The sequence below is a fragment of the Rutidosis leptorrhynchoides genome, chromosome 4, assembly GCF_046630445.1.
Source record: "Rutidosis leptorrhynchoides isolate AG116_Rl617_1_P2 chromosome 4, CSIRO_AGI_Rlap_v1, whole genome shotgun sequence".
Lineage (NCBI taxonomy): Eukaryota > Viridiplantae > Streptophyta > Magnoliopsida > Asterales > Asteraceae > Rutidosis > Rutidosis leptorrhynchoides.
Genome location: NC_092336.1, coordinates 145,246,885 through 145,263,806, shown reverse-complemented (window position 1 = coordinate 145,263,806; position 16,922 = coordinate 145,246,885). Strand labels below are relative to the sequence as shown.

General features: G+C 30.7%; 1 protein-coding gene across 1 annotated transcript; it reads left to right on the top strand.

The window, feature by feature from the left end:
- The first annotated feature begins 10,605 nt into the window (after positions 1-10,605).
- On the top strand, positions 10,606-16,060 carry LOC139840255 (serine/threonine-protein kinase Nek6-like). The gene is made up of 15 exons (XM_071830508.1): positions 10,606-10,687; positions 10,999-11,099; positions 11,196-11,335; positions 11,696-11,762; positions 12,761-12,826; positions 13,039-13,082; positions 13,180-13,225; positions 13,351-13,431; positions 13,575-13,617; positions 13,726-13,775; positions 14,209-14,290; positions 14,367-14,416; positions 14,637-14,710; positions 14,805-14,856; positions 14,932-16,060. The coding sequence occupies exons 3-15, from the start codon at positions 11,208-11,210 to the stop codon at positions 15,784-15,786; spliced, it is 1,638 nt and encodes a 545-aa protein (XP_071686609.1). The 5' UTR covers positions 10,606-10,687; positions 10,999-11,099; positions 11,196-11,207; the 3' UTR covers positions 15,787-16,060.
- Positions 16,061-16,922: the final 862 nt, after the last annotated feature.

The window sequence follows — 16,922 nt, the reverse complement described above, 5'->3', positions numbered from 1 at the left end:
TTCTTATTCGCTGCGAGCTATTTTTACCGCCACAACCATTAAACTCGAAATAATTTTACCCACACAACGCAACTAACTATACTTAAAATAGACGTTTTTTAAAAACGCTAACCATGTGAATGTGTAGAGCATCTGCTAAGTTAGACATTACCACCCCGTATTTTCCCCAAACTTTAAAACATGTATGCAAAATAATAATTTGTACAAACTTTAAAATAATTTGTACAATTTTTTTTACAAAACACCTCATAAACACATATATGAACATTGATACATATTGTACAATCTTCATATATTAATTGTATTGTAACTTTTAAAAAATTTTCAAAAGTTATTTGTTATTACTAATAATTATTATTAAAAATAAATATACTAAATTATTAATCAAACATTATAATAATAATAATAACGAGGTAAAAATGTCCGCGCTTCTCTGCGGGGTAGTTCTTGTCAGTTAAAGGTAGCTTAATTTAACGTTTTTAAAAAAACGACTATCTGATGGTTAATTGAAGAGGGGAAAAAGGAAGCAAAAGAAAGTTGTAAAAAAAAAACTTTTGTGCGGGATGGTTTTGGACGATTAACGATCGATTAGTTTACGTTTAGAAAAATGGTTAACGGTAGGGGTGTTCATCGGTTCGGTTTTTGGTTTTTCGGTTTATTCGGTTTGGTTTTTACGGTTTTGAAACTTATAAAATCAAAACCGAAACCAAGTCTAAATATTAAAACCATAACCAAAACCGAACTGAAAATCGAATTTGATTTCGGTTTGGTTTCGGTTAAAATCGAAAATCAATAAAATTAAAAATCTTAATTAGTATAAACTTACATATAAATTAGGAATACCGGTTGTGAAAATCAATTTAAGTATACAAGGTATATAACATGTTTATTGTTTAATAAACGTGTAATAATACATCAAATATAATATAAACATATAAATATTATAATTATAAATATGTTTTAATATGTTATACATTTGAATTCGATTTTTAATTCGGTTTTTGCTTAACCAAATTTAAAATTTCCAAAACCATAAACAAAACCAAAAACCGAATTACGAATTCGGTTTCGGTTTTGATCGATCCGAAAACCGTTTAAACAATTCGGTTTGGTTTTTGTTTGTTTGGATTCGATTCGATATTCAGTTTATTCGGTTTGAAACCAAATGGTGCACACCCCTAGTTAACGGTCAGTTAATTAAACTGTTACAAATGAATAGATGAAAAAAAGTAAAAAACAATGTTGTATAAAAATAATTTTTTTTTTGTTTTTTTCTGGAAAAAAAACAGTTTAAGTTTAATCAGTTAACGATCGATTAATTACTGAATGGTAACGTTAAATTTATTTTAGGTTGGGCTCAGTTATTTTATACTCTTTTACTCGTTGATGAACCATCAAAGAAATGGAGTGAATAAAAATATAAAAACAATATTTTAAAATTGATGGAAATTAGATACGGAGTACTATTACGCAGTACTAATATTATTCAAAAAAAAATGTTGTTATATGTGCTGTGTGACAACGTATATATTGAAAAATATAGTAAATCTCTCAAGTTTTAAAGTATTGAGTATTTTAATTATTTCAACTTTCAAGACACAACCATCCATCCATCCCTTTACCTACATTTACACATCTCAAAAAAATAATGATATTTCTCACACATTTTTACCTTTACCAATTGTCTACTACTCCAATAAACACTCTCCCATTCTGCCGTTTGTCACCACCACCAATAAACGGTGCAATCACCACCAATAATCCGCCTTCATCAACATTAGAAAATCGCCACTGTCACCATCAAAGTGTTACCACCTCTCAGTTCTGAACACCATCAACAAACCGCCGCTATTACCATCAACAAACTGCCACCACGACCGACATATTGACATAGATATGGGTTTTAGTCAAAATTGGCTGGTGTATATGGATTTCAACAAAAATCCGCTCCCACATATGTTCGATGGTGTTTGCTATTTGCCTCCTCTTTATTTTATTATTTTTTTTGTTTTTTTCTTTATTTCAGATAGTGGATAATGCTTGATGGTTGATGAGAGTGGTTCCTGGCGGCCGGAATCGGTTGGTTGTAACTAAAATTTTTACCTTAATTTCAATGAATGGTGTTGATATGAGAAAGAGTGAAGATAAATAGTTTTATAAAAAGGAATGAGAGGTGGGAGTAAAAGTGGCGTAGAAGCTCCTGGAAGGAGAAAACAAATGAGATTTTGGGCTGAACCATCGATTAAAAAGAAAAGGAAAAAAAAAGGAAGAAAAGAAAAAAAAAAGGAGCAACTACAGTATAACAGTGATGGGGGTGGGGGTTAGCCAATGAGATTGCAGAGTTAATTACGCAAATTAGTATATAGTTAAATAATAATAATAATAATAATAATAATAATAATAATAATAATAATAATAATAATAATAATAATAATAATAATAATAATAATAATAATAATAATATTATTATTATTATTATTATTATTATTCAAATATGAGTTCTCTTTACGGGATTAATTACATTACATATGTATGCGAAATACATGTCTCAATAAAAGGTTGTAATGTAGGCTTTTACGTTACATATGTATGCTATATACATGTATGTGAAATAATAATAATAATAATAATAATAATAATAATAATAATAATAATAATAATAATAATAATAATATTATTATTATTATTATTATTATTATTATTATTATTATTATAATAATAATAATAATATTATTATTATTATTATTATTATTATTATTATTATTATTACTACTACTACTAGCTTAATACCCGCGAATTCGCGGGATTTTTTCAGGAATGAATCAAAAATTGAATTGTCAGAATTATTATATTTTATATGATATTTGTTAGGTCGTTAAGAAACGAAAATAGTACTTTTAATAACAAATTGGCAAATTAAACACTTCATACATACCATTCACTTTAGAGCAAAGCAGCACATTAACTAAAATGCACCAAAGCTTCCAATGGATAACTAAATAAAGATGTGACATAATTATAGACAAAAAGCTTTGTTATAGATCCAAATATGAAAATATTTATAGTTGACATAATTCATGTTATCGTCAACTACGTTGAAGTACATTAAGGATAAATAATCAATAGAATTATATCAAGAACTACATCAATAATTAATAAAATTACATCAAGAATTACTATTCAATAGAATTACGCCAAGGATAAATTATCAATAGAATTACATCAAGAATTATATCATAGTATATGATAACGTTCGAGTTTGTATGCAGCTGTAAAGACTTTGGGAGAGTTTTAGCATGTTTTTATCCAATTCGATATGGTCTATAGTAAGCTATACTTTTTATATCAATTTACTTGTTTGTGGTAATTACCTATTCCAGTAAGGGTGTTGTGGCATATAGACACACAATCACCTAGGAGTTATGTTGATATTCTTTCTCCTTCTAATAGAGCAAATTATTGATCAAGATGCTTGTACCTACATAAAGTTTAGAGTTTACTCCATTTGAAAAACGATCGACATGTGGATTTACAACTTTTAGAGTCAGGTCCCATCAATAAACTTGTGTCACATAAAGGATCCTCAAAGACACCAAGTGTGGTAGTTGTTGTATACTCTAACTTAAAAGGACTGCTCAATCCTTCAAATGATTCATGAATCATTTTTTTTTTTTTTGTAAGCGAGGAAACCCTTCTATGAACGAACACATTAGCTCCCTCATATAAGCTAAAACCTCGGGTAATCAAGCCCCCCGAGCGCGAGACGTAGTACCGGGTGAATTGCGCATTATGCGCACCCTCTAGTCATACTCTCTTTTTGAACAATTTGGCATAGCCAGGAATTGAACTCGGGTGGTGTGCTTCATTGGGCAACTCGGTGGCCACTCAGGCAAGCCTGAATGGTTTCATGAATCAAAATTGGTGAATGAAATTTATAGTTATTAATAAGAATTTACCTACATTCTGACAGGACTTCTAATATTATATATGTTACTGCAGCGTAGTTTACCTAAATGGACGAAATCTATGTCGGCCCGACTCTCTAAAACGCAGAGGACCTTCTGGATTTTTTGTTCATTGTTTCACATGGTTAATATGAACCTTGTTGAGCAGCAACCAGTAACACCCTCACTTCACAATATGAGTAAATTCTATTAAATTATTGGTGGCAATTCGACTAATTTACTTGTGAATGGGTCGGTTTGGGTTATGTTTATATCAAACGGTTCAAATCAAACAATGGGAATATATTCAAGTAGTTGAAAGTCAGTCAAAAGTAAATATTAAAGCATACAACTTTCTAATTAATTTTTGGATTTTTCTTAATGTAGCTATGATAATACACGTAAAAGTCTTTACAATTATAAAAAGGATTTTGCTAACGACATCTCTTAGGAATGTCGTTAATGCGCATAAAGGTGTTATACATAGCGGTTATATGTTGACTTAAAAGTGACGATTACTGAATTATACACAGTGTTGTAAATCTTCCGAGATCTCCCCGAGATCTCCTCCGAGATCTCATTTTTAGAAGGCAACCGAGATGAGATGTTCATCTCCCGAGATTTCTCGGTCAAAGGGGTCAAACTTAGTCAAAGCCACGATTTATCGAATTTTCTTGCTAATTTGTAAGATTTTCTTGTAAAATTCGTAATTTCTAAACTTTTCTCGCTCAGTTATAGAATATTTTCGTAAAATCTCGTAAAAACGTATATAATTATACATATATTTATGTTTTTATGTATATTTTTATTAAAAAACTATAAATCAACGTAAGTCAACGTCCGATATCTCCCCGAGAATATTTTGAGATGCCGAGATCTCCTTCAAAAAGTCCAAACGAGATCTCTCCAAGATCCGAATTCTCCAACCTTGATTATACAACACCTTTATGTGTTAATCACAGCTCGTCGTTAGCAAAATCCGTAAATAAATGTCACCCTAAAATTAGTAATTAAGTGTTATTTTAAACACTTTTATACGTGTTACTCTAAGATGTACATAGTAATTTATACATGTTACTCTAAGATGTACATAGTAATTTATTTGTAATAAAATATTAAAACGAAAATAATGTGCTTGCAAGTCAACTCATCCAGCACAATTCCAACTCGAACCCATTATGGCAACCCATCTATATTACCACATTCTAAAACTTTTATAACTGTTTTCATTCTAAAAAGTATGAAACATGGAAAAGACTAAAAGATGTTTAAAAGCATGCATACGTCATTTAAGTGGCCTTAATAGTATAAGCAGAGTCTGCAGCTAGTTTTGATGCTAGGGCATCCAAGTCAGCACAGTAACCCCAATCACTTTCCACCACGTCAACATTATATCCAAGTCATTTCTGTTGATCGACCCAAAGCAAACTGAATTGTCAAATGATATTCGTAATCATGAAGTTAGTTATATCCAAGACTTTGCCATCGATAGACAGTGGATCACAAGAATATTGATTAGGCTAATTGTAATCATAGAGTCAATTATTTGTTAAATTAAGAAAATGACACTAAGGCGTTTGGGAGCAAACCTAGCCCAGCCCATTTTCACACACAACCTATCATGAAGTGTTATCAACCTCCTCGGATTAGTTCTAGAGCTGTGTTTACCTTATTCGAGAAGTTTTCTAGCGCTTCGAGCCCCTCAATCTTTAACTTCATACGTGTATCATAGTTTCTACCTTCCGTTATGTTATTCACAACACTTTGAGCCAACGTTTGTTCAAGTTTTTCGATTCCTTTACTCAATGCATCTTACGCTTGACGACAAGTGTGTCTCAACCTCAATAAGTTCACAACTTGTGTATCAGTTAAAGGCTCAAATCTAGCATAAGTATCTACCATAACCCAATGAGCATTATTGTTAGAACATAAACTCTTAGATAATTATTTTTACAGTCAAATAATGAGAATAAAACATACATATAGAATCTGTGATGGTCGAAATCCGCCTAGCCATTGGAACAATATACTAACAATTCAGACAAAGTATGCACCAAGTTAATAGAATCAAGATATATTTACCAAGTAACATTAAAAAAACCCACACTGTGATTACAACCCAGTTTTGTTGCGACATTTGTTAGTCGATCTACAAAAAATTACAAACGTGATTTTGGTATTACATATCAATATCAATCTTAATCAATTCAAACCATACATTAACTAACAATAGTTTATGGTTCATATCAAAACCCAAATTGAAATCATCAATGATGAACATACCTTGGAATCGGAAAAGTTCAAAATCGAGAAGTCAATCACTAGATATTTACTTCTGCAAAATTCCGTTTTGTAGTTGTATCTTGATCATCGCAGACCCAGATTAACACATTGACGTTTTCTGAGGAAATTAGGGTTTTTTTGTTGTTTGAGCGTGAATGTTTTGAATTTTGCAGACCATATTTTTTACTCTTGATGTCGTCCCTTTTGTTAATCTAAAGGTTAATTTAGTCTAATTAGTTCCAATCCTTGAGATTATGAGCTCATAATGATGACATGGACATTTTAAGGGTATGGATTTAGTGGATTTTTATGAATGAAAGGCTATGATTAAAAGTTAGACTTTAAGATGATCTATTTTTGTGTTTGTTATTATATATAGTAGAGAAGATTATTATTATTATTATTATTATTATTCAAATATGAGTTCTCTTTACGGGATTAATTACGTTACATATTGTGACGATCGCTCCAAATCCATATGGACGAACACATCATTCATCGATTTCATTGCGAGGTATTTGACCTCTATATGATACGTTTTATAAACATTGCATTCTTTTGAAAAGGCACACCATAAATGAATATTTAAATCAAAGGTTTTCGACATCTGATGATTTCTACATATAGACAATCACCGTAATATAATAGTTTACAATAATACTTCCGTTGATAATGCAGTCAAAATAAGATAGATGGTGATGATTTGTGAATGCAACGTTTTCTCGAATAAAGCATGTATGACTCCATGCACATATCTTGTATATCATATAAGCAAACAACGGAAGACTTCTAGGAACCTGAGAATAAACATGCTTAAAAGTGTCAACACAAAGGTTGATGAGTTCATAGTTTTAATGTTGCGCATAATCTGTATATAAAGGTGGATCACAAGATTTCAGTTGTTCAATCCAGAAACGTTTATCAAAATATTCTACGAAATTGAGCACCCTGGTAACTAAACTTAACGTATATATAATTTGTACCCTTTGTATAATCATCTTAATAATACACGCAAACCAACGTGTAAGCTTCTCAAATAGCATACGTCCGTTAAAAGGCTAGTGCTCTAGCTCGGACGGGGATATCAAGCCCTATGGATCCATATACTACTACTCGCGCCCACCAGTTCTTATAACTGGCAGTTACTAGTTACCAAAGCTAAGGGATTTTCGGTTCAAACTCAGTGTAGAATTTAGTATGTACTTGTATCCATTGCGTTTAAAATAAAGTGCATGTATTCTCAGCCCAAAAATATATATTGCAAAAGCAATTAAAAAGGGAGCAAATGAAACTCACGCATATAATTATTGTAAAACAGTTAATAAAGCATTTGCATGTATTCTCAGCCCAAAAATGTAATGGGTAAAAGGGATCATATGAAACTCACCTTAGCAGCACATAAGGTCATTCATCAAAAAGTGACCGTAACTCGGAATGCAAGATTAACCGTAGATCTCAACCTAGAGAACATATGTTGGTCAATACATGTCTAATAATCTAGGTTGGGTTATAGTGTATCACAATCCTAATGCTCGAGATCGACATATAATAGTTATCCAAAGTCGTTTCAAAAAGTCAATTTTGACAATAGTTCAACAAAACGAGACGTGCCTTATATAAGGATTCATTTAATCGGTTGGTAATATTTAAAAGTTCACTTTATCAGTCTCGTAAACAAGTTGTTTAAATCTTAATTGCAGATTTAAAAGCAATTTCAATTAACGTCAATCATAATTCAGTTGATCATATCTTTTAATCCGTTCATCGAAACTATTCGATATCTAAATGAAAAGTTATTGATTTTTCGCCAGCTTTCCAAAAACATGTATATCATATACCTTTTACCAGTAATATATGTATTTAATTAGTGATTCATTATAAACTGTTTAACGACAAAATTTAGCATACAAGCATATATAAATATATATACTCGAGCACTAGACATGGATACATAATTAATATATAAAAGATAAGATATGAGTGCTTACGTATCAGTATTGAGATTCAATATTGTAGGAAAGTACGTAGACGTAACGGAGATGATAAACACTAGGTTTGATTCACAAATATACCCCCGAACATTACCCATAACCTCCTTGGCAATAACCCATAATTTCCTTAGCTCTATCCCGCTTGAAAACCATTTTGAAAGTGACACGCTCATAACCTCGTTGTAGTATTTTATGTATAATACTAATTAATAATATTAATAATAATAAGATTAATAATACTATTAATCTTAATCTTAATAATAATAATAATAATAATAATAATAATAATAATAATAATAATAATAATAATAAATAAAATAAATACGGAGTAATATATGATTAGAGAAAATTCTGAGCCTAAAATCAAGCAATTTATAGAACCTTTTCTGAAAAAGTACCCCATGCGATCGCATGGGATTTGTGCTTCAAGGCCATGCGATCGCATGGCCCTCTGATCCAGCTCACAAACTTTTAACTTTTTGTTTGTCGACATAATTTTATATAATATATATAATATATTTAATTTATATAATTAATTATATATTATATTAAATTCACATGCATAGTTGACTTGTAATTTTCGTTCCGATGACTCGTACGTTGTCACTCGACTTATGTCCCGGTTCCGGTTTCTCGAACGCATTTTCGTACGCTTAGAAAACTCGCAATTTACGTTTTGTGACGCGTACCTTTGTCAAAATATAGTCTTAAATTATCAATAAACTATATCATTCAAAGTGTATCTTAAACTTTCGAGTGTTTTGGTCATTTACTTCTATAAATCATTGTCTCACTATTTGTTGATATATATATATAATAACAAATCGTTTTATGACCAAGTTAATATATATTTTCAACATTCATCAACACGTTTTAAATATACGTCGCAAGTTATTCATACAATTAATATTCCAACTTATCATATATATTCAAATAAATATTTAAACCAATAAGTTTAATGTACGATATTAAACAATTAAAACTTTGTTACGTTTTCAAGTTATAGTATATATATGTATCTATTTACATATAAAGGTTTGCGAATCGTTGAGAACAACCGAAGGGTACTTGAATAGTTCAAAATTTTTGAGATTCGGTTTTACAGACTTTGCTTATCGTGTCGAAAACATTAAATCATTTAAAGATAAAGTTTAAATTTGGTCAGAAATTTTTGGGTCATCACACATATGTATGTGAAATACATGTCTCAATAAAAGGTTGTAAGTATGCTTTTACGTTACATACGAAACACATGTATGCGAAATAATAATAATAATAATAATAATAATAATAATAATAATAATAATAATAATAATAATATTATTATTATTATTATTATTATTATTATTATTATTATTATTATTATTTAAATATGAGTTCTGTTTATAGGATTAATTACGTTATATATGTACGCGAAATACATGTCTCAATAAAAAATTGTAATGTAGGCTTTTATAAGAAGTAAAATAGGTAATTGTAATGAAAATTGAAAAGTTAGTGGGAGAATGAATATAGTTCATTTATTCTGACCAAGTTAAATACGGAGTATATCAATATGTTTGTAGAATGACAAGTTTCTTAGTCGTAATCATGGATATTCCACGAGTCATTAATCAAAATGACTTTAGCATTTACATTTATTTAACACCTAAAACATATCATTAAACTCTTTAGTTTAAATAAATCCGTAGTCCCACGAGTCATTATATATTATATACCTATATCTAAAATGCAAAGGCCAAATGAATAGCACTATTCCTCTTCTCACTTTTCGCAAACTCAACCCCCAACTTTTATTAGAATACAAATCGCACCGCCACTTTATACTCTTATTAAAATACAAATTGCACCCCCACTTTATACGTATATTTTTTCCCAAATTTCACAGCCTTAACCCCCTAACTTTTATTAAAATACAAATCGAACCTCCACTTTACTAACTTTTTTGTTGTTGCTAATATTCAATTTTCACAAACTTAACCCCCTAACTTTTATTAAAATAGAAATCGAACTCCCACTTTATACGTATATTTTATTCAAATTTCACAAACTTAACCCCATAACTTTTATTAAAATACAAATCGAACCCCCACTTTACTAACTTTTTTTTTTTAAACAAAACCCGAACGCTAAAAGAAGCAACTTTCACAAAAGGAACAACCCTTCAATGTTAGATGTCGAAAAAAATTCTTTTTTACAAAATAGATCAAGACTTTTTTTTAACTCGCATTCAAAACGGAGCACCCGGCGCGAAGCGAGAGCTCCACAACTAGTTTTATTCTAATCAATATTTCGATCTGTAACTGCAGGTTAAAGCCGTTATTTTTTTATTTTATTTTATATTTTATTGTTTAATCCTCCATTTTTAAACACACCTTTCTCTGGCCTGTTTGGTGAGCAACTCCCCTGTTCTTTTCTTCTATCCTTAAAAAGGAGAGAAGAAAAAAACACACCCATTTTGTTTAATCGGTACGGAAGTTTTTTTTTTTTTTTAGTCTTATGTCCCTTTATTGATTTTGTATATTGTATATGTTCATGTTCATTTCTGTGTGAATTTATGTTAGGATTTATTTGGTGTTGAAGTTGCTTTACTTGACTCTTGTTTTTCCACCTATTTTGATGCATACTAAACAATTCCAAAATTCAACTTTAATCAAGTATTTGTGCATCTTGCTACCCCACACTCATCTTCTTTCTATTTCTTACCCACATTTCTTGAATCTTTATATCATCATTGTTTGAAAATTTCATAGCTTTTTATGTCAACTTCTTATATCTAGGTTTTCTTTGAAGTTTGAGACACACCCTTTAAATTTCTCACAAAACCCATAATTTTGAAGCCATAAATTTTTAAACTTGTTGAGCACATCAGGCATTTGAGGTAAAACCCACTTAACTTTGCTCATGGTTTAGCTAATTTGTTGAGTTATTTGACTTATTGGTAGTAAAATTGGGCCTTTTTTGGCACTGTTTTTAGGGTTTGAAGAATATGTCTCGAATGGAAGCAGAAAATGGTGAGGGCAAGTCCAAGATGGAAGATTATGAAGTTATTGAGCAGATTGGTAGAGGAGCTTTTGGAGCTTCTTTTCTTGTTCTTCATAAAATTGAAAAGAAGAAGTATGTATATTCCATTTTTTTTGTCTTGAGATACATTTAATATTTATATTTATTTATTAATTTTTTTTTCATTAAACCGAAATTAACCATAGATCTTTGTTTTTGTGTTATTTCATACATTTCTTTTGCATTTTTTGGGGTTTTGGACTCTAGGGTTCCAAATGCTAGTTCAAAATGGGTAGAATTTTCATAAATATGCACTTTTTCTTGAATTATGTATGTAATAATATATATAATTAAAGATATGGTGCTCAATACTTCATTTAGTTAGATGGATTACCATTGTTTTATTTGAATTAGGATTGACTTGATATCGTATATTCATTGAATGTTCATAGGCATGATGGTTGATTATTGTAGGTATGTCATGAAGAAAATTCGGTTGAACAAGCAAACAGAGAAGTTTAAGAAGACAGCTCCTCAAGAGGTATTTCTTTATAGTTCCTTTTAATTAATAATTAGCAAGTCTGTAACTATGAAGTTACATTTGCATTTGACTTTTTTGAAGTCAGACTTAATTTTCAAAATGAACTTATTGCGAATCCAGTTGCATATCGAAGATACATTAGTTAGTATACTAAATATAGCATATATATCACCCCATGTTTTCGGAAATGGAGAACTTTTTTCTAACTTTAGCATGTTAAAACTTTAAAACTTATGACAAAGCAATACCAATAAAATGGCGTGATTAAGGGATGGGAACTCGAGGAGGCGTGACGGAGCTGGAACTTGTTCATTGGAGGACCGAGATCACTATACTATAATACTATATATTTAAGGTTTTTAAAAAAAATATACAAATATACATATATTATTATCTAGGTTGTTTCATAATTTTTCATAATTTATTTTGTTTAAAATTCATGTTATGTTCTAAAGATGAAGAAAATGTGAAATTTTGATTGATAAAACAGATTTAGGGAGTTATCAACATTTTGGTCATATCTCCTTCCTTCATACGGACTTTGACTTCGTTGATTGAAAAGCCCAAACGCTTGTAACTAAAAGGGCAACAAATTTTATTTTTATTGGGGGGCCACAATTCCTCCCTACCTTAAGAAAGCTCCGTCCTTGGGCGCAATTTATGTATTAAAATGATGGTGTCGAGAATACATGAAAAATATTGGATTGTTTCTTCAGGTATACAATGTCAAAGAAGATTCCAATTTAAAATCATTATGTTTTAATAGTTCTCGAAATATAAAACTGACAAAATTGAGAATAGATTTGAAAGTTTACTTATTTTGCCGTTGTCATTGTACATCCAACACAAAATGTCATAGTCAGATGTATATTCACTGCACAAATCCATTTATATTTATATCTCTGTGGTCAAACAGATACTTATAATTATTATATGGGTAGATAAAAGTAAGATCTTTGAGCTAAGAAAGCTTGTATATGTTTTAATTTTAATTGTAGATTGAGTTGATATCCCAACTTCATCATCCATACGTTGTGGGGTACAAAGATGCTTGGGTGGATAAGGTAAATTTGCAGTTACTTTTTACTTTTAATCTTTATCAAATTTCTGCTTACAATGGTTTAAATGGAATCATCAATTTTGCACATTAAAATATCACTAACCCTCCATAATCATAAACAAGAACACCTAATGGAGTGTTGTTTAGGTTTCACCTGTGATATGAATATAATGAAAATATCACAATATAACGAAAATGGCGTTCTTTTGTTTTTAGGTGGGGATATGTGTAGTGACGGCTTATTGCGAAGGAGGTGACATGTAAGTTTATGGACTTTTGGTTGATATTACACATGTTGACTTTATTACTTAAGTCAAGAATATTAATTTGACTATTGTCTAATTTGTGACGGGTCAGGGCCGAGCTTCTACGGAAGGCTAGAGGAGCGTATTTCCCAGAAGAGGTAATATAAAAAGTTGAAATTTTTGTATTATATCAATCTAATTTTTTTATATTTTATTAATTAATTTCTTTTCGTTTAATCATCAATATACAAAGCTTGATTCATTGATCTATTTATCTTAATAGAAACTCTGCAAATGGCTGACACAATTATTACTGGCATTGGATTATTTGCATACTAATCGTGTCCTTCATAGGGATTTAAAGGTAAACTGTTTCATTTTTAGACTGTTTTTAGTCAATTATTCCATTTAGTATTATTATTATTATTATTATTATTACTATTACTATTAATATTAAATATTAATGTCGTCACATTCATTTTTACATAATATCTTGTCTAATTTCAGTGCTCCAAGATATTTCTCACTAAGGACAATAACATCCGTCTTGGTAAGATTATTATTATTATAAAATTAATTAATTTCTCAATTTAAATTTGTAAAATATCTTTTCGGTTATCTACTGTATCTTTCTAAGGGCTGTTTGCGTGGTGAACAGGTGACTTTGGACTTGCGAAGCTCCTGAGCTCAGAAGACGTTGCTTCTTCGGTAAGATATTTATTATAATCTCAATTCAACACGTGAAAAGTGTATATATCTGTTTTTGGTTAGGCAGGACCCATTAATGTTACTTATGAACGGGTTGATTGGGGTCAAGTAAAAAATCAGCTAAAATGAGAATGGTTCATATTATTTGGATTTTTTTGATTGTTTGCAACCTGCTAAGCAGAATTATTTGGATTATTTTGATTGTTACTGTTATTGGTATATACTGATTTTGGAACAATAATTAACACATCGATTATTTTCATTTATATTTATATTTGTTAATTCATTGTCAAAAGATGTTTGTGAATCAACTTAGCCTGGATCATTTTGACCGGAGCTGTATGCTTCGAGAAGAACCACCCATCTTGACACATACTAAACTCGGCCTTTATTATTCGAACTCTAACTAAGTGTACGGTTATATAATCTACAGGTTGTTGGGACCCACAACTATATGTGTCCAGAACTCCTTGCTGACATTCCTTACGGTTATAAATCTGATATTTGGTCCCTCGGTAAGAACTCAATAATCATTAAACTTTCAAAAACTCGACGTTTATTTGTATATTACTTACAACACGCACATCTTAGGTTGCTGCATGTTCGAGATTTGTGCGCATCAACAACCATTTCGAGCTCCTGTAAGTTCTATACGCTATTAATGTTACTTCATCGTTTTACGAACTTATTTAGTTATCGTATTAGAGATTAAAAACTATGCGTTTCATCCCATTACATTTGCCAAAGTTCCCATTACTCGATTTTTAAAGAGAAATTACCTTTTCTAAAAACATTACAAGTCAAATTACCGATTTGCGTTTTCCGTACATTATTTCTATTTTTATTTTTTTGACCCGACAGGATATGTCGGGACTTATCAATAAGATAAACCGGTGCACCATTTCTCCTCTACCGATCGTGTACTCTTCAACACTGTAAGTATTATCTCATCCAAAAGAAATTCAAGTAGTTTTTCTCATTTATTTTTAATAATATACTAGTAACTCTTTTTTTCAATAAATGTTTCAGGAAGCAAATTATAAAAACGATGTTACGGAAAAGTCCAGAACATAGACCAACTGTAAGTCAAAAGTCAAAAATCCTTCTGCAAATTTAATTTAATTTTATCTGATTTTAGTATGTACGAAATCAATAGGCTGCAGAACTTTTACGACATCCACACTTACAACCGTACCTCCTTAAATGTCAAAACCCGTCTTCCGTTTTTCTACCCGTGAAACCTCCAAACAGCCCGAATGCTAAGACCCCGAAAAAAGAATCACCTATGAAACTTGTTGATGGGGAGAGAGATGTACAAGTTATAAAGCATAATGTACAAGTAACAAAACATGACGAGAATCATAACAGTGGCATGATGCCTGTCAGAAGTTTACACGATGAACCTACTTTTGCTATCGTGGAAGAAGAAACGAATCTAGAGACCAAAAGGGTCGACCCAACGAGTTATTTTAATGACAGTGGGCCAGAAAACTCAGATTCTTTAGTACAAAAAGACAGCACCAAATCGAGCTCGTTAGATCTATCTAACGGTGAACAAGAAGAAACAAGTCTTCAACTTTTCGAAAACCTAGACGAGGCTATGGTTGGAAGCGAGAATCTTTTGGAGACGTATAATGAAAACGGTAAACTGGTTGATGAAGAAAACATATCAGCAGCTCAAATGGTGATTTGTGAGGTGGATACAGAGAAAACTAGAGTTGTTGAACTGAAGCCGGTTGAACCCATTGACCAAGTTGACCAAGAATCGGACGTTAAGCAAACTACGAAGGATACGCCGATTAACGAGTCGTCAGCAAACCCGACCCAACAAAGAGCCGATGCATTAGAGTCGCTACTTGAGCTGTGTGCACGGTTGCTGAAACAAGAAAAACTAGAAGAGCTTGCTGCTGTTTTGAAACCGTTTAGTGAAGAAAAAGTTTCGTCAAGAGAAACCGCAATTTGGTTAACGAAAAGTCTCATGGGTGAACAAAAATTCGCGGGTGGATCTTGAAATCTTGAATTTATTGTTCACCTGTAGTGTATGAACTTGTGATTTTTTCTTATAGTTTAATAGAATCTTTGTTGAGTATAAGTATGTATGTATATCTACAAATGTTTTGTGTTGGAAACAATGGGAACTGGGTGAAGAAAATGTGTTAAAAGAGGAGGAGGATATGAGTAAGTAGTCCTTTAAATGTGTATTTTTTTTTTTTTTTTGGTAAATATTTGACTGCCTCTACACTTTTAGCATACAAAAGGCTTCAGTTTTATCCTTATCTTGTTTGTGTTTTTGATTTTGGTGTGGGATGTTTTTTTTTTTTTTTTTTTTTTTTTTTTTTCATTTTGTGGATGTTATTATGGAGTATTACTCATCCTCTTATGTTATATATTTAATTATTTATAGTGAACATTTACATTATTTCTGAGTCTGCTTTGTAATTTTCAGTTTATGATATGATTTTGTTATCTTTCCGTTGCATTGTTAATTACATGATCGGTTATTTTTTATGGTATCTTATAGTCTTATACTTATATTACAACTAAAATATATGAATATATATGATGCTATCATTTTACTTTGTTTTGTAACTAGTTTATCCGGTGATCATTCTCGACTACTAAAGATATGATGTCAGTAATAAATAGTACAGTAGTATACTACAATGCATATAATAGGTACTACTGTATAATTTATAGGAATTTGCTAATAATGGCCTTAAAGGCTGTCGTTAACATGTCAAGTATTGTAAATTCAATAACTGCCGCGAAAAAGTCAAGAAACAACTGTCATGTACAATCATTTTATGCATGTTAACGACAGCCCTAAAGGTTCTTGTTTGCGAAATCCTAATCCTAATCTATGATTATATGAAAATATAATATAATGTAATTTTGGTCTGCAAATTACTAGCTGTCCAACTACATAAAATATCTATCTGTGTAACAGCCAACTATTACAAATCAATGATTAAAAGATCGAAACGTGCTAGGCTGTCAGTATGAATCTCACCTATAAATTTCAAATAATTTGTTATATTTTCATAACTCATCAAATCAAAAACTAAATCATACATACACATTTTAATTTCTTTGTTTTTAAGAAACATTTTCTTTGTTTTTAAGAAAATGGCTCAAGTTAGCAGCGTC